The sequence below is a fragment of the Dromiciops gliroides genome, chromosome 1 (genome assembly GCF_019393635.1).
Source record: "Dromiciops gliroides isolate mDroGli1 chromosome 1, mDroGli1.pri, whole genome shotgun sequence".
NCBI classification, from domain to species: domain Eukaryota; kingdom Metazoa; phylum Chordata; class Mammalia; order Microbiotheria; family Microbiotheriidae; genus Dromiciops; species Dromiciops gliroides.
Window position 1 is genome coordinate 253,662,022 of NC_057861.1, and position 19,555 is coordinate 253,681,576.

A 19,555-nucleotide genomic window follows, 5' to 3' on the forward strand; every position below is an offset into this window, starting at 1 on the left:
AGTAGCACAGTGGATAGAGTTCTGGGCCTGTAGTCAAGAAGACTAGAGTTCAAATCTGATTTCAAACACTTCCTAGCTGAATGACCCTGGGCAAGTTAACTCCTCATCTATAAAGTGATCTGGAGAAGGAAATGGAAACCCACTGCAGTATTTTTTCCAAGAAAACCCTAAAAGGGGTCATAAAGAGTGGGACACGACTGAAAATAGTAACTAAACAACTTCCTGACTCCAGGTTCAGTGTTCTATCCATTATGCCATCTAGCTGTAGATTCCAGCTTGGTAATTAACACATCCACAAGAACACTCCAACTTAGATTTCTATACTTATTTCATATCATTCTCTTCTTCAGAAACTCTGTTCTAGATGAACAGGCTTGCTTGCAGTTCCCCACACTTGGCATTCTATATCCTGTCTACAGAGCTTCCCCCTGGCTAAATCCCATTGTTTAAATGCATTCCCTTACCCTATAGTTATTTTCTAGCATTCCACCTTCCCTGAACTGTACAAAGATGCTCAGGTTTACCCTATGCTTAAAAAAATCAACCCCTTCTTACTATCCTCCTTGCAGTAAAATCCTACATTTCTCCTCCCTCTCGCTGCTTAATTCCTAGAAATGGTAATTTTCAGACCAATCACTAATTTGCTCAATCTCTTGAAAATTCACCACTTGATTGAAACTGCTCTCTCAAAGGTCACCAGTGACCCCTTATTTGCTAAATCCAACAGTCCTTGACCTTCCTGTAGCCTTCAATGTTGCTGTTTTTTATGTTTTCCCTTGTTAGTTTCTCTTTACCTGGTTTTCAGAACACTGTTCAGTTCTATACATACATATTTAGGCATAAAATTGTATTTTAATATAATTAGTTTCCTTTGCAATCATATCTATTTTATCTATTTAAAAACATTATTCTGAGAAGGGAATCCATGATTCACCCAGTAGTCAAAAGGGACCCATATCACAAAAAAAGGTTAAGACTAGAGATTTTAAAGTAATTTTAAGATCAGGTTTTATATTCAATATGAAATAAGATAACAGGTACTTGATAATATTTGATGAATTGAATTTAAGATCTTACAAAGGTATAAATTCATTAAAGCATATTTATTATTCATAAATTGATGAGGATTTTTCTTTATGAAATGTCTTAATTTCTCTTTCATCAATGAAAAAAGCACTTACATATTAATATTACTGAGAGTATACAGACAATATAATAAGATTTCATCCTCTCTTTTTGAATAAACAGATTTTTAATTTTTCAAAAGAAAATTTAAAACTCAATAGCACTCTGATCTCAGTCACCAACATCACTTTAGAAATGTAACCGTCTTATGAATAAGCTGTCATTTTAAACTAATTGGAACACTGCTTACAAGCATAACAGAGTAATTAAATTACTCACTAATTTGGATGCAGCATCACAAAAGATACATAAAAGGAACAGCCATAAATCAAGAAAATTTCTAGATTTTAATGATGTATCTTTTTCTGGGGACAAGCAACAGTTAAAATTTATTTTATGTTCCAATTAAGAAAGATATAATCATACACAATTTGCCTGTGCTGAGAGTAAAATTAAATCAATCTAGAATCATTTCCTTTTTTATCTGTACAAGGAAAGTAGGGCTTTCATCATGGTGAGTGGCAACTTATTTATTCAACTATAAGAATTCAAGGAAAGTAAAAACAGTTAGCATTCAAGTGCTGGAATGGATATTTGACCTCAAGAAATTAATAATAATAATAATAATAATAACAACAACTAACATTTATATATCATTTATTAGGTGCTAGGCATTGTGCTTAGTGCTTTACAATCATTATTTCATTTGATCCTCAAAACCCATGAGGTGCTATTATTTATCCCCATTTCACAGATGAGGAAACTGAGGCAAACTGAAGTTAAGTGACTTTCCCAGCGTCACACAGCTAATGAATTTCTGAGGCAGGATTTGAACTCAGGTGTTCTTAATGCCACCCCCAATGCTCTATCCACTGCAACACCTACCCACTTAATAACTATCTACTATGAAACTAAAACACAGACATTACCATCAATGAAGAGGATGTCAACTTAACAATAAAGCAGAAGAAGATAGGTAGCTAGGTGCCACAACAAATAAAGCACTGGGCTTGGAATTGGGAAGACTCATCTTCATGAGTTCAAATCTAGCCTCAGACACTCACTAGCTGTGTGATCCTAGGCAAGTCACTTCACCCTGTTTGCCTCATTTCCTCATTTGTAAAATGAACTGAAGAAGGAGATGGCAAACCACTCCAGTATCTTTCCCAAGAAAACCCCAAATGGGGTCATAAAGAATCAGACACAATTGAAATGACTGAACAAGAACAAAGCTTTGTGAGGTGGTTTACTACACCCTGAAGTAAATCCCTGCATTTTCCTAACTATTTTGCTTCTCAAAATTCAATTTAATTCAACAAGTCTCTACTAAATGCCTCCGATGCTAGGCCCTCTGAGAGACAAGCAAATATTAGACATGGCCCCTATCCTTATGGAATCTACAGTCTAGCAGAGAGATGACATGTACACAGTTAACAAGAAGCAGCATTTATTAAGTGGCTAGTGTGTTTAATGTGCTGAGGTAGGCACTGAGAAGACAAAGACAAAGGCAAGGCAAGAAGCATTTATTAATCACTCATAATGTATGTCAGGCACTATGCTAAGCACCAGAGATACAAATACATTAAAAAGAAAAAAAAGTATATTTATAGGCTCTTTTTGTGGTGACACAGAATTGGAAACTGAGGAGATGCCCATCAATTAGAGAACAAGTTGTAGTATAAGAATGTAATGGAATACGATTGTGCAATAAGAAATGATAAGTGAGCAGATTTTAGAAAAACCAGGAAAAACTTACATGAACTGATACTGAGTGAAGTGAGCAGAACCAGAAGAACATCATACACAGTAACAGCAGCATTGCGCAATGATCAATTATGAGATATAGCTCTTCTCAGCAATACAATAATCCAAGACAATTCCAAAAGACTCTTGATGGAAAATGCTATTCACATTCAGAGAAAGAACTATGAAGTCTGGATGCAGATCAAAGCATACTATTTTCACTTTTTGTTTGGTTTTTGGTTTTTTCATTCTTTCTTGTGGTTTTTCCCTTTTGTTCTGATTCTTCTTTTACAACATGACTAATATAGAAATATATTTAAGATGATTGTACATGCATAACCTATTGCTTGCTGTCTTAGGGAGGAGGGAAGAAAGGAGAAAAATTTGGCACTCAAAATCTTACAAAAATAAATGTTGAAAACTATCTTTATATGTAAATGGGAGGGGGAAGAAAAAAGAAAAAAAAAAACAGTCCCTGGCACAATACTTGCTCTCAAGGAGCTTATATTCTAATAGAGGAAGACAACATATAAAAGGAAGCTGGAAAGCAGAAATGGTGAAGAAATGGTGGCAAAGTCCTTGGAGTCAGAAGTACAGCTGAGAGGGAAATAAAGTATGACAAGTCTGGGAGGTGTCCCCAAAATGGAGACCCTGAAAGAAACTTAGGAGTGGGAAAAGGGAGACCACCAAAAAGTATTTATTTATAAAGTACTTTTTGAAGTTTCAAAAGCACTTTACAAATACTATCCTATTTTATCCTCATAATCCTGTAAGGTACATGCTATTATTTTACATTGAGAAGACTGAGATATAAAGTCAAAATGGGTATATGATTTAGACATAAAATTTGATACCATGAGCAAATTAGAAGAGGAAGGACTAGTTTAACATGTCAGATCTATGGAGAAAGGGAGAATTTATGACCAAAAATGAGATAGAGAATTGTATTATGAAATACAAAATGGATCGTTTTGATTATATTAAATTTAAAAGATTTTGCACAAACAAAACCAATGCAACCAAGATTAGAAAGAAAGCAGACAGCTGGAAAACAATTTTTACAGCCAGTGTTTCTGATAAGGGTCTAATTTCTCAAATATATAGAGAACTGAATCAAATTTATAAGAATACAAGCCATTACCCAATTGAGAAATGGCAAAGAATATGAACAGCCAGTTTTCAGATGAAGAAATTAAAGCTATTGAAAAAATGTTCTCAATCACTATTGATTAAAGAAATGCAAATTAGAACTACGCTGAGGTACCATCTCACACCTATTAGATTGACTAATATAACAAAAAAAGGAAAATGATAAATGTTGGAGAAGATGTGGGAAAATTAGAACACTAATGCATTGTTGGTAGAGTTGTGAACTGATCTACAATGCTGGAGAGCAATTTGGAACTATGCCCAAAAGGCTATAAAACTGCACATATCCTTTGACCCAGCAATACCACTACTAGGTCTAAATCCCAAAGAGATCATAAAAAATGGAAAAAGGAGCCACATGTACATAAATATTTATAGAGGTCTTTTTGTGGTGGCAAAGAATTGGAAATTAAGGGAATGCCCATCAATTGGAAAATGGCTAAACAAGTTGTGGAATATGGATGTAATAGAATTACTATTGTACTATACAAAATAAGCAGACAGATTGCAGAAAAACCTAGAAAGACTTACACGAACTGATGTTGAGTAAAGTGAGAAGAATCAAGAGAACATTCAACAGTATGCAATGATCAAGCATGAAAGACTTACTGTTCTCAGCAATATAATGATGCAAGACAATTTCTGAAAGATTCATGATGGAAAATGTTCTCCACATCCAGAAAAAGAACTATAAGAGCCTGAATACAGATCGAAGCATACTATTTTCAATTTTTTGTTTGCTTTTTTGCTTCTTTCTTGTGGCTTTTCCCTTTTGTTCTGATTCTTCTCTCACAACATGACTAATGTAGAAATATGTTTAACATGATTTTAATGTTGCTTGCTGTTTTAGGGAAGGGGGAGGGAAGTGAGAGAGTGAGAAAAATTTGGAACTCAAAATCTTACAAAAATGAATGTTCAAGGGACAGCTAAGTGGCAGAGTAGATAAAGCACCGGCCCTGGATTAAGGAGAACCTGAGTTCAAATCTGGCCACAGACACTTGACACTTACTAGCTGTGTGACATTGGGCAAGTCACCTAAGCCTCGTTGGCCAGGCCCACCCCCACCAAAAAATGAATGTTTAAATCTGTCTTTACATGTAATTGGGAAAAAATAAAATAAAATACTATTGTTAAAAAAGAGAAAATACTGAGATATGCAAATTTTAAGTAATTTACCCAGGGTCATGTAATGATTGGAGTGATGCCACCTGCTGGAGAGTTACTGTAGGGAAACTCCACCATGAGGAGAAGGCATCTGAGGGCAAGCCATGCAGCTTTTCCTTGGCGTCAGGAAGTGACATTTGCTTGTGGGTACTGTCTATCAAAGCTACCAGCCAATTAGCTTGGAGCTGTGTGTGCGTGTGTGGATGGGATGTTCCCAGTTTCACAGGAGGCTTGTGGGAAGAAAAAGGGGGGAGGCTGGTTCTCTCGCTCTCTTTCATCAGGACTCTCATGGAGAGTGGAGCAGAAATGTGGGGCTTCCTGAGATAGCTGAATCTAGGCCTCTTTCTCTCTCTCTTCACCAAATTCTTATTCTCCTTAATAAATGCTTAAAAGTCTAACTCTTGCTAAAGCTTATAATTTATTGGCAATCACTCATTAGATATTTTAGACAGTATAGCTAGAGTTTTAGCCCCTTACAGTCACACAGCTGGAAAGTATCTGAGGCTAGATTTGAATTTAAGTCTTCCTTACTACAGCTTCAGATCCAACACTTTCTATATCTAGATGCCACGTAGCTGTCAAAAAGATGAAATAGTCTCTAACCTCAAGGAGTTTACATTTTATTATGGGATACAACATTTACATAACACAAATAAGTAAATAGAAAATAATTTCCTTAAGGGAGAGAACTAACAACTGGAAGGATTAAGAAAGGCTTCACTTAGGAAGTATAACCTTAGATGAGCCTTTTAAAAAAAGGGCAGATTTTCAGAATACTTCTAAGTCTTTAGAAGCAGCTGGTGGTACAGCAAATAAAGCACTGGATCTGGAGTTAGGTAGATGAGGGTTCAAATGTGGCTTCAGACATGTATTAGTTGTGTGATCCTGCACAAAGCACTTATTTTTGCCTCAAGCTGTAACATGTGGATAATAGTAAGGAAATAGGAAATAGACTTCACTTAAATTTGTCCAAAAATAAACAGTAATGGTATAATAAATCTAGTAATTAGTCAAAAATAAAAGGAAATGAAACAAAGAGACTACATCTCAAACCATTTATTAAAATAAATGAAGTTCTCTTATTGTGAGCAATAAGAGTGCATGATACCCAATGTCACTATCATCCTAGGCCAAGAGGAAATACCAGTGGTTGAACACTAAAACCTCATAGTACTTAAAAAGTAAAATTTTCTATCCTGAAATGGGCTACACTCTTCAGTGGAAGTAAATGAAAATGAACAGCAGTCAACAATATTGCTGTAAAAATTCCCTATGGTATAATAAGTAATAAAATAATAAGCCTAGATGGGGAAATATTACCCCATTATACACTAATTACTACTATAGTTTTTTCCTCAACCAGTAATTATGGTTTTCATCATTGGACAGGGAGCAGGAGGATCTCTATCGTAGGTACTATATAGTGTGGGCATAAAGATGTCCAATTATAACGCTAAACAGTAAGAGTAAGGGCTCATCCAATTTAGGTGAATATTACCATTATTATCCAATTTACCCATATTAAATGGTGAAATAGAAGCTAGCTACACAAGTGACAACAGTTTCTTCGTTGTTATATGGTTCCATGGTGGCTACTTAGACTTTCTTGACCTCACCCAAGGTACAGTTTAAAGATCAGGCTTAATGCATAGTGTTCCTAAACTATTTTTCCTGGATTAAATCTAACTGAAAATTAAAAGTGCAGTTTGCCTTTTGTGCTAATCTATTCAAAGTATTTCTTCTTCAAGTGGCACTCAAACAAATAGGATGGACTTTCTAAGCTGAAAAATGGCAACCATTCTTGTCTGTACCAAGAAAATGAAGTATCTATACTTCCAGTCTTAAGTCTAATTATTTACTTTATTTGTTCTAACAGGATCATTATCAGTACTAAACATATTCACCATATCTTACTCCTTGGAGTGAAATGTTTTATAATTTACAGACTTGTGGAACCGTCCAACACACCTTCATTTGCTCATCAACTCTTATCTTAACTAGCTAGCTTTTGACTTTTTAGAAGGGAAAAGTGAATAGAAACAGTTCATTCATTTGTTAATTGTTCTCCCCTGATTCAAACATTATTCATTGGATCTTTAGAAGAAAACTAATTTAGCAGAACAAAATATCTAGAAAGTATCAGTATCGCTTTAATGGACTTCAACAAATCAAAGTTAGCTATATCAATGGTGTCAAACTCAAATAGAAATATGGGCCACTAAGGATCCCTGAAAGCCCACGTTGACTTATAAAACAATATATTTAATGTTATCACTATTCACCAAATTTGCAACTTTTTTAGGGGCTGTAAGAAAAGCTTGTTAAACTTTTCAAATTTATTTTTCTTTATAATGATGTTGTCATTGTATAAATAGTTTTCCTGGTTTCTCTTAGAGGCTACCTATAATACAATGGGATTTTAAAATTAAATAAAATTCTTACCACTTGGCTTAGGTCGTATCCCCAAGGAAGAAAAAGGACTCCAGTGTTATATTTTTCCCAATGGGATAACATGAAGTTAAGCAAAACAATGCTCAGGAACAAGAACATCATGTGCTCAGAAAATCCTGGGGAGCTCCTGGGACTTCGACAAACAGAGAACCAAGAAATGGTGAAAAGGGAAGTAGCCCAGCTATCCAACCCATGGTCAAATAGCTCTCCCAGAGGAGTACTGGACTGTGTTCTTCTAGCATGTTTCCCATCTATAGAATCTGTAAAGGAAAGACAACAAAAAATCAAAAGACTTTAATATAAGAAATACAACCCAATGTATTTTTTGTGGTTCATACATGAAATATATAATAAAAAAGAATTAAGATGATAGGATCATAGTTTGAAAGCTAGAAAGGAACTTAAGAGTCACTAAATCCACCCCTTCATTTTTACAAGTGAGGAAACTGAGTCCTCAAGAGAGGTAAACAAGAGACTTGCTCAACACCACATAGGTAGTTAATGGCAGAGCTGGGATTGGAACTTGGGTTGGGAACTCCAACTTCAGCATTCTTCCTACTCCACCATGCTGATGAATAAAGTCAATAATATGCTATACACAAAAATAAAACTATCATTAACCACTATCAAAAACAAACTTTTCCACAAAGGTTTTATTTATAATGTGCTAATACAAGTGTCCAAGTTAGCCAATTCATTAGAAGTAATCATCAGTTCACTGGAAGGAATTTACCCATTAGTATTGGTTTGTCATGAAGTAGACCAGGTTCTCATTCCTGTGGGTTTTCAGACTGAATCTAAGTTGTGTTAAAGTCTAGAATATGAAAACATCTATATATTTGTTTCTAGCACAAATAAATACTTATTTCTATATAAAAATTTCTCCAACTCATAAATAATCAAAATTAGCATTATTCTTCCTTTATTCTCATGAGATTGTTCTGTAGTAACTAAGAGAATATATGGTCTATGAGGTGTTTTACCAAGTACCATCAACCCAAAAAAGACCGAAAACTAGTCAGTGTTGTGAGAAAATAATTATTAATAATGGTTTTGGCGGGGCCCAGAGACCCCCCCCCCCAACTCTGGCTGGTTTCTCAGAGCCAGCCCAAAGACAATAGAAATTGCAAATCAAACTCTTAGTAGAGGGTCTGTCTTTCACTAGACTTGGAGCTCAGCCCAGCACTGCTCATTTTAATATGGACCACCCTCAGGTCCAGTAAACCAATAGATTTGAATGATGCTAGCCAATTAATTAGCTTTGAACAGTGTGTAAGGACCGCCTCTCCTCTGGTCTTCAAGAGGCTTATGCTCTCTTGGCCTGGGATGCTGAAGGAGACAGCCACAGATCCCCTTCTCTCTTCTCTCTCTAGCTCTAGGTAACGTAGGACCTCTGAATTCTGGAGCCATGTGCTCGCTCGCTCGCTCTCTCTCTCTCTCTCTCTCTCTCTCTCTCTCTCTCTCTCTCTGGTGATGGGGATTTTCAGCTTGCCTTAAATGCAGTCAGCTCTTTATTAACATTTAATATACTTTAATAATAAATGCTTGCTGCCAAAAACTGGTGCAATCGCCTCTAATTTATAAGTAGCAATATATTAGAAACCCCAGCTAAGTTCCCCAATAACTTAGAACAGACACAGGCTTCCCCCCCACCAATATTTCAAACGACACAGTGTACAAAGATTTATTAAATGCTTGCTATGTGCTAAGCTGGCATTATTGTGCTAAGGACTGGGGATACAAAAAAAAAAGGCCAAAAAAAGTGTCTACTCTCTACTCTAAAGGAACATGCATTCTAATCAAGGAGATAATATATAAAAAACTAGGAATATATACAGAATAGATGAAGATCATCTGATCATCTCTCCACTTTGCATCTGCCACTCTCCCTGGTTACTACTGCTCAGAAAAAGATACCCCTCCCAGTATAAGCTCATCTCCTCTAAACTCTCCACTATGCTGCTAACTCAAGTCTTGATCGACACCAACCCCTTCAGCTTCCACTCCTCTCTAACTGGAAGACTGAAGGGCAGAATACTGAATTCTTCCCAATGCCTTCCTCTATAGAGAGCAGAAACAAATCTCAGATCACTCTACTTTGTATCTGCTGGCCTGTGTGTTTCCAACTCCACTGAGTACGATACCCTCTGTCATCCTATTCCCCCTCTTCACTTTCCTACCTCCTTTTAGGTGTTGTCTCCTCTTTACAAACTCCTTGAGAGTAGGGACTTTCTTGTTTATTAATTGTATCATTGGCACTTAGCATAGTGCCTGTCACATAACAGGCCAACAGGTGTTTAACAAATGTTTATTGGATTGGTTTACAAGATTGGATTGAAAGGGCAACTACTAGTATAGGTAAAACAGCTGTCTGACTAAATTTTTCACTTTTCACCCCACTTTTCAAGGGTATTGATGGGAGAGATCATTTCAATTTTGTCGATATCACCAGCACCTAGCATAATGCCTGGCATGAAGTATTAATTGGTCAAAAACCATTTATTATACACTTACTATGGACCAGGTGCTTAACAAATAAGTATTTATTCTGATGGTATCTGAATACAGACCAAAGCGTATTATTTTTCATTTTCTTTCCTTTTTTCATTTGGGGGAATTGTGTGTTTTGGGGTTTGGTTTTTTGTTGTTGTTGTTTTTTGTTTGTTTTGTTTTTTTAGTGAGGCAATTGGGGTTAAGTGACTTGCCCTGGGTCACACAGCTAGTAAATGTCAAGGGTCCAAGGCCAGATTTGAACTCAGATACTCCTGACTCCAGGGCCTGTGCTCTATCCACTGTGCCACCTAGCTGCCTCGGACGGAATGGTGTTTTGAGTTTTCTTCCACAAAATGACTAATATGGAAATATGTTTTACAAGATTTCGTACATATAACCTATGTCAGATTGCTTACTGTCCCAGGGTAGAGGGAGGGAAAAGAAGGAAAGATAAAGTTTGGAACTCAAAACTTTAAACAATACCAAACATTAAAATGTTTTACATGTAACTGAGGGGAAATAAAATATCATTTAAATTTTAAAAATTAGTTAAAATGAATTGAGCATATTTTCAGTAATGCTGTCTCCTCAGCCCCAGATTAAAAGAGTTTTGTGTTCTAAACTTAAAAACAAAACAAAAAGACCAGAATGTAAAATAGTTAAACCAATTTTTAATATTGGTTTTAATATTAATAATATTATTAATTAATAATATTGTCTTAAGTTGGGGCAGCTAGGTGGCGCAGTGGATAGAGCACTGGCCCTGGATTCAGGAGGACCTGAGTTCAAATTCGGCCTCAGACACTTAACACTTACTAGCTGTGTGACCCTGGGCAAGTCACTTAACCCCAAATGCCTCACCCCAAAAGAAATTTGTCTTAAGTCTTTATTAATTTATTGTATTAATTTAATTTATTAATTAATAATATTGGTTTATTAATAAAATGTATGTTAACTTTAATTTGTTCAACTGATTTTATGATGATTTTTCTGTGTATAATTGATTGATAGATACTTTTAATTGTTATATAGGGCAAGTAGTCTACCTATTGGGTTATTTATACTCTAGCTGCTAAATCAAGCAGGGTAAACTGGTAAAAACTTCTGTGGGCTAATTTTAAGAAACTATTTTCAAGGCTTCATGACTGGTAACTGCTGAGCAGACTACCATAAAATCAAAAACCATTATACAATACTAAAGAAAAATGTATGTAATCCTTCATAGTACCATAGTAGCATAGCTAAAGGTGGAAGGGAAATAATTTATTAATTAGGAGAATTGATAATCCACATGAACTCAGTGAAAGATAAATAAGTAACACAGAGTCAGTCACATAGAAAATATAACAAGAACCACAAACCTTTTAACCTTTTAACTTCACTGGTTAAGCCAAACAGACTATAATTTTACTATGGTAAAATGATCTTAACATTAACAAAAAGGTTAAATTAATGCTAATTAGCCATGAAGGACAAATTACCAAATGATGGCATGTTCAGAAGAGTAAAAAACATCAGATTAAAGTATAATTTCAGTTCTTGCCTCAAACAGTCCAGACTGGTTCAAGTCCAATAATCCAACTGAGTTAGAAGTAATTTTAAGGAAAATCATATTTATTTAAAATGACTACCCTTCAGAGAGGGGGAAAGGGGACTAGGAAAGAAATATTAAGGTCTGTTTTTGCAAATTCAGGAATCTTTTTTTAAATGCAAATACTCCTGGGAGAAATTATATCTTAAACCATTCAAAGAATCCAACAGATACTTATTGAGTACTTCTTAAGTAGAGAGGAAGGTACTTGATGATGGGAGAGGGAAGTGTGGGGGATAACAACCCAACCAATTAACTATAACAAGAAACAGAAGATGAGTTGGATGTGATCTCCAAGGCTCCTTCCTTACTTCCAAAAATAAATAAATATAATTATCATATAATTCCAGGAGAATAAGAGATGTTCTATAGCTATATGGTTTTTGAGGAAGAAAAGATCATTTTTCATTCAGCAGATCCTGCATGACAGAGGTAACCTTCAGACTGGGCTCTGAAACAGAAAAAAACTAAAGAGAGATGGCATTCTAGATCGATCAATTATTAAATAAAGAATCATTGTAGTTGTCATTATTCAGTCATTTTTCAATCCTGTCTGATCCTTCATGACCCCATAAGGGGTTTTCTTGGCAAAGATACTGGAGTGGTTTGATGTTTCCTTCTCCACTTCATTTTACAGATAAGGAAACTGAGGCAAACAGGATTAAGTGACTTTCCCAGGGTCACACAGCTAGTAAGTGTCTGAGGTGACATTTGAACTCTGGTCCTCATGACTCCAGGGCCAGTGCTTTCCACTATGACACCTAGCTGCCCTCTAGTTCTATTTAGCAAAAAATAGTCAGTTGTAAACTGAGTCCTAGAAAATAACTCATCTAAGGTCACAGCTAGTTTATGACAGAGCTGGGACTAGAACTCCCATCTAATTATTTGGTCACCAAATAAAAGAACATAATTAAAACAAAGGATATAGTCCTGGAGGTGGAATCAAGATGGCAGGTGAATGCCAAATGGAGAAAACAGAAGGAGATAAGAACAATGGAAAGATGTCAAAGGAATTAATAGTACTTCCTCAGCTTGCCAAGGTCAGTCCTAACTATGCCACTTAAAGGTTACTGGCTGTATGGTGAGAACTGTCAACCCAAGTCAAAATGATTACATCACAATTGGCCACCATGTAACTAATTGTACAATCACAAATATAACTATTGTAGTTTCTGATAAAATACAAATAGATCTTTAAGTATTCTGTTTTCATACAAATATCTGTGATACTGAATGGAGTGGAGAGATACTGAACAGCAAAACCATTCCTAAGTCCTGTTGTTTTGAGTTGTCCAAGTGACTAGCATAAAAATTCACCTGGTGGCTTTTAATGCCAATCTGAGACTCATGCCATAATGCCTTTTGAGGTTTAACTTAAAATAAGTCATGCATGTCATAATACATTTGTTCCTTATAGGACAAGATTTACACAATGGGATTCTTTTTCCTGTTCAGTTATATACCTTTCATTATTGGAAAACTCTAGTGTTAAAAGGAAGATCTCCCAATTAAAACTCTGACCCTATCTATCACCAAAGTATTTTGAATACAGTAAACAGGAAAGAAAACGAAAGACCAAGGAACTGGGGAGGCTACAAGAATTTTTCATTTAAAAAAAAAAACTACGTGATTGCCAACAATTCTGTGGTTTTAGCTGCTTTCAGAAGGAGGAATGTGATAATAGCTCCTGGGTGGAATAATTTTTGGCTAGACTTGTTTAAATCTGAGCCTAAAACTTTAAGAGAACAGCTTGGACTGAATTTCTAATTTTTTTTTTTTAAGTGCTATGCATTTCATCCTACTGTGGCCTTGCCAGACACTGGGCCTTTAGGGAGTCTGGCACCAGATTTTACAGCAGCAAAGTGAACTCTAATACATTAGTTGCTGTGAGCTGCACAACTCCACAATCATCATTAAGGAGTGTGTACCGTGTCCCTAAAGAACTGCAGGAGTATTTTGAATAGACCCCTAAAAAAGTATTTGTAAACCTTTTCATTAGGGAAAATAACACAATTTCGTTAAACCTCCAGAAGAGAGTCAATCTAAATTAGGAGGGGTGACATAAGTATAAGATATGAGCTAGATATAGCTAGTATTTCTATTATTTTTCTTTAAATCCTTATTTTTTCCTCTTCTTTTGACAAATAGATCTCAAATTTTCAGAAATATACACTTTTACACTTCATTTATATTTTTCATTAATGAGATCTATTAATTAAATATTGTTTTTATACTTTTTCAGAAAGTTTCAGAAAATACAATTTTTGTTCTCTTATTACATTTCTGAAGTGACTGGCAGCTAGGTGGTACGGTGGATAGAGTTCTGAGCCTGGAGTCAGGAACACCTGAGTTCAAATCCTGCCTCAGATACTTACCAGCTCTGTGCCCCTGGTAAATCATTTAACCTCTGTTTGCCTCAATTTCCTTATCTGTAAAATGGGAGTTATAATACCACCTACCTCCCAAAGTATTAGTAAGGAACAAATAAGATGATCTTTGTGTAAAGCATTTAGCTTTACAGTGCCTGGCATATATCTGCTACCTAATACATGCCGTTCCTTTCCTCCCTCTTCTAAACGTTTTCCTCACTAAAAATTAGATTTCTTGAGAAAATAGAAATAATAAAATGAGCAAGTACAGTTTCAGTTTCTATAGAGGCAGCTGGGTGGTACAGTGCAGTGGACAGAGTGCTGACCTTGAAGTCCTACTGTTGTTGCTATTGTCTTTCCTTTGTTTTCAAAGAAGACCAGGACATCAGGTGACATTATGACTTGAAGTGAATTGGATTTAAGTGAGGGAGGGCTATGCAGCATCACCAACCTCACTCTCTCCTCCAGAGCCATCTGGGTCCAGTGGCAAGATATACATCATGACAACTAGAGATGGCCCCAGATATTTAAGGCAATTGGGCTTGTGACTTGCCCAGGGTCACACAGCTAGTAAGTGTCTGGGGTGACATTTGAACTCGGGTCCTCTCAACTTCAGGGCCAGTACTCAATCCACTGCACCACACAGCTGCCCCTTGGAGTCAGGAAGACCTAAGTTAAAGCCTGAAACACTTACTAACTGTATTACTCTGGATAGGTCACTTAATTCTCCATCAGCCTCCATCTATAAAATGAGGATAATAATAGCATGTACTTCACAGGGTTGTTGTGAGGATCAAATTAGATATGCAAAACACTTTGCACATTTTAATGCACTCTATAAATGCCAGTTACTGTTATTATTATTATTATATTATTCAGATTTCCATACAAGTAATATAGTTCTTTAGAGTTTTCAAAGCACTTTGTTCAGGACATCCCCATGAGGTAGATAGTATGAGTATTAATTTCTCCTTTTTGTAGATAAGGAAACTTAGTCTCAGGGAATTTGTGTCACTTGCCCAAGTTAATATAGGCAGAAAGTGCTGGAGCCAGATTTAGACCCAAGTCTCCCCATTCTGAATCCGATCTCTTCTTCACATTATGCTACACTGTCTGCTAAGTGAGAACTGAATGATTTTTCTGATGGTAATAGCCTTGATGCTCCTTTTCAGCAACCACGAGGCATAAGCAATATGGTGGAACTGCAGAGGAAGCTCTTCTTCATTCTCCATATTTAATTCTTTGCAAAGACAGTCTGTGATCAGTTTGTGCAGATAATAAATTAACTGCCTCTTTGGTCATTCACTAATAATTAGCTCTAAGTTACCTGTCAGCCTCTGCTATCAGAATGTAGGCACCCCCAACTCCAGGATTCCTTACTTCATGACTTAAAACTGAACTTGGAACTTGGAACCCTATTTCATGCTTGTATTTACCAGCAAAACACAGCAGCTTAAGAAAATTGTATTCTATCCACAAGCTGATCAAAGTTGCCAGCCTAATTAACTTCTTTAAGAAAATTATCCTTTCTTATATGTCCATAGATGCAGGTCAATTTGAAATCATTGAATTAGTTCCTAATATAACAATTTCCCTAAAATAAAAACTCTAGGTGAGCTAGATAGTGTGATACATACACATAAAAAGGCAAGAGTAACTGGTCTTTTAAAATTAAGCATCAAATTCAAAGTAATTACAAAAATGAAGGAGCAGCCACTTTCAATCATTGTCATCAAAACCTAATTTACTAAAGATGACATATTTAAATTCTTTTTCTTAATTTCATTTCTTAGGTCCTTATTTTGTTTTGCTTTTAGGAAGGGAAAAAAGAAAAATTCTTGTGGGATGGGAGGGAAAATAGTAGAAAAAAATTAAGCTCTAGATAGAGGACCTAACCTAGAAGCAGCTACAGAGGCCTAAGATGAATGATTTTTAGTATTTCTCTTAAAACTTTTGTACATGAAATGTTCAAAAAGGCCTGGTCCCTTGGAAGGCTAAATCATTGTCTTCCTTAAAAGTAAAATATTTAAAGAATTCTCCTTATAGCCTGGAAACCACCCCCCCCAAAAAAAAAATTTCTCATGTTCAAAGAGTCTTTTGTTAAAAGAAAAGGTAAAGATTTACACAGCAACTATCCCTGAAATTCACAAACAGCCCTCTTTTGTACGGCCAGAAGGTGGCAACAGTTTCCCATACAATTTTCTAACACTAGCTCTGGTTGCTTTAGTATTCAGAATCTCTCACTAAAGAAGAATTATCATTTATTTACACCACTAGGTCTGGTCAAGCTATGTTTTCAAAGCACAAAGACTTGCCCTAGATGATTTCATTCATTTTTATGCTAATTATTACCTATTTGGAAATTCACATCGGGTGTAATATAGTTCAAAAGAGCAAAGTTATCAGACAAGGTGGAAAAAAACAAGAAAAATGAGTAGAAAGAAAAAAGGAATAAAAAGTAGATGGGGACTTAGTTTAATCACAATATGAAGCAAACTAGCTTGTCTAGAGTAGTTTGGCTAAAAAAAATCAGCTTAGAGATCTAGGTATGCACTATCAGTCATAATTTTTTTGTTTTTTGTTTTTTCCTGGAAAAAATTAAGGCCATCAATATGAATGACCTTCAACTCCAGTGTCCTCCTCTTAACATTTCAAAGTTTTCCCTCATATTACCTTCTTTCCCTCCAATTACAGAGGGAAAAGTCAGTCTCCTCCTTGTCAAAGCAACCTCCACCTGTACTTCTCAACACATTCCGTATTTCTCCTGTGACCTTGCTCCATCGACCATATCCTGTCCCCTGCATCTCCCCCTTCAAGTGGCTCCTACTACAATACAAAATATGCTTAGGTCATCCCAATCCTAAGAGCAAGCCAAGAAAAACCACCTTCCACTGATCCTGCTTCTCCCTCAAGCTATTATACTCACTGACTATATTTTCTCACAATTTACACTTTACAATCTGGTTTCCATCTCTCCTAATCTCCTTAGCTTGCTGACGATAAATGAATGACCTCCTTGTCACTAAATTCAGTGGCCTGATTCCTGTCCTCATCTTACACTTCTTTTCATCACCTGACCCTATCTATGGGCCACCACTTTCTAGATATCTCCTTCCCTGTGGCCTATGTGAAGCTGCATTCTCTCACTTCTTCTATCCTCTCTTTGTGTTGGCTCCTCATATTTTCAACTTTGGTATCACCCCCCACCAAGTTCTGCTTCTGTCCCTCTCCCTGTCACCTTCTGTACCCTTATCTTTACTAGTCTAATTTACTATTTGAATTATCACCTCTATAACATGTCATGCAAATCTTTACTTCTCCTCAGACATCTCTTTATTCCCCACCCAGCTGCACTCACTTTGGACTTCTTTAGCTTCTACACCTGGTCAGGTGTTTTACTTTCTCCCCCACCACTCCCTCTTCAGGTCTGTGTATTTCTTATCTTTTCCCATTTTATTGTAAACTCCTTGAGGGCAAGAACTATCTTTCTTTTTCCTATTTGTATTCCCAGCACTTAGCACAGTGCCTGGCACGTGGTAGGTGCTTAATAAATGTTTATTGACTATTGATCTCCACTCTCAAATTGTTCCAAGAGTTCCCATCCTAATACTTAAAATTATTCCACATCTACACTTACATTTCCCACTAATGAATCGAAATGAATATAAATCTCTTCAGATTTGCCCCTCTCCTTACTCACCCTGCTCATTCAGGTTCATAACTTTGAAGTTATTTTTGACTCTTCTCTGTCCCCCAACTCCCACATCCAATCCATTGACAAGTCCGATAAATTGTACCTTGTAATATTTTTCCCATCTATCACTTCCTCTCAACTTTTCATGTAACCGCTCTAGTTCAGACACTCATCTCTTCTCAAGTCTGCCTTTTGAGGTTCTCTCTCCACAGCTAAATTCAGGCACCTGCCTTTCAATGAAGGCTCCTCCCTCTCCCATCTCCACTGCTAGCCTCCACTCCCATGAAAAGTGATCTCTACCTCATCAAATTTCCCATAGCACTTTGTCTACACCTCTTCCCATACTTATCACATTCTCCCTACAATCACAATTATCTGTAATTATGACACTTTTTTTTTAAGTGGGGCAATTGGGGTTTAGTGACTTGCCCAGGGTCACACAGCTAGTAAGTGTTAAGTGTCTGAGGCCAGATTTGAACTCAGGTACTCCTGACTCCAGGGCTGGTACTCTATCCACTGCGCCAACTAGCTGCCCCTGTGACACTTTCTTTACCACCCTTTCCCCTTAACTCTCTACCTACCTGCCCCATTAGAACCTCTTCCACTATAATTTCTACCATTAGCTCCCAACCCCCTTGAAAGCAAGGCCTATGTCATGTCTCTCTATCTCCAGCTCCTGGCAAAGTTCCTTTCTTGCCAAAGGCACTTAATAAATGTTGGTTGAACTGCATTTAATTGAACTCATAGTGCCCAATATGCACTATCCTTTGAAGTGGTTGCGGTGGAAGTAGTATACTTATCACAACAATGCTGTTATGGCCATCTCTAACAGTTTCATTCCATTGGGCAGACTATTAGGGTTAGCCCTGGGAAAAATGTAATTTTAGCCTCTACTGCTCTTCAAATTATTATACCTCTCTGACCCCAATCCCACTCAGCTTTTGCTGGAATTAATCACAGCTTCTGAATTACTCTTGCCTTGATATAAATGATACTTACCAGTACTTACCAATACTTTCCAAAAAAAAAAAGAAGAAAGATTTTCCCCTTCAATTTTATGACTCAAAAGGATACTCAATTCATATGAAAGTTTTCTTACTTTGGAATACCTCATTCACCTGAGTTGCTGGATTCAATATCATCATACTAAGTAAGATTTGTCAATTCTTTCAATGGGCAAATTGGTGCCTAGTGCATAAAAAGCCACTTGCTTCCCACTTTGAATGTAAGCCCAACCATAAATACTCTGGTCTTTCTCTGTATGTGACCCTTCCAATTGAAACCCTCTCACACTAAGCCCCAACAATGCTTAGAACCTAGACTACTTCAGATGGATTTCTCCCCCAACAGCCCCTTTCTCCTTTATAGCAGGATTCAGCTAGGTCAGTAACTAAATTCTGAGTAGAGGCTTAGGAACAGAACCTAATGTGATTATACAATAACCCCCTATCTCCACAGACCTAATGAAGCACTTGACTGGACAGCTGCAATTATTCAAAACATTTTTGTAAATCATTATTTTAATGTATTTTCAGAGCTTGGAACCCTTTGTTTTGCTTTAGTGGTGGAAAATCTGAATGCTCTAGGAACAGATGTGATTATTTTAAAAGCCTTAAATCATACAGAGCTGCTGTTAATTCTGAAGAAGTCATTTGGGCCTCAGTTTCCTCATCTATAAAATAGGGATAATAGTAGTAGGGATAATAGTATCTCATAGGCTTATTATGAGAAAATGCTTACTAAACCCTGAAACATCAGGTAAATATGAGTCATCAT

General features: G+C 36.4%; 1 protein-coding gene across 1 annotated transcript in view; it reads right to left on the reverse strand.

The window, feature by feature from the left end:
- LOC122748048 (ethanolaminephosphotransferase 1-like) overlaps positions 1–19,555 on the reverse strand; it is a 166,027-nt gene that overhangs the window by 55,982 nt on the left and 90,490 nt on the right. The window contains exon 7 of the mRNA XM_043993781.1: positions 7,624–7,892. Within this exon, the coding sequence (XP_043849716.1) occupies positions 7,624–7,892 (269 nt within the window). The remainder of the gene's footprint in view (positions 1–7,623; positions 7,893–19,555) is intronic.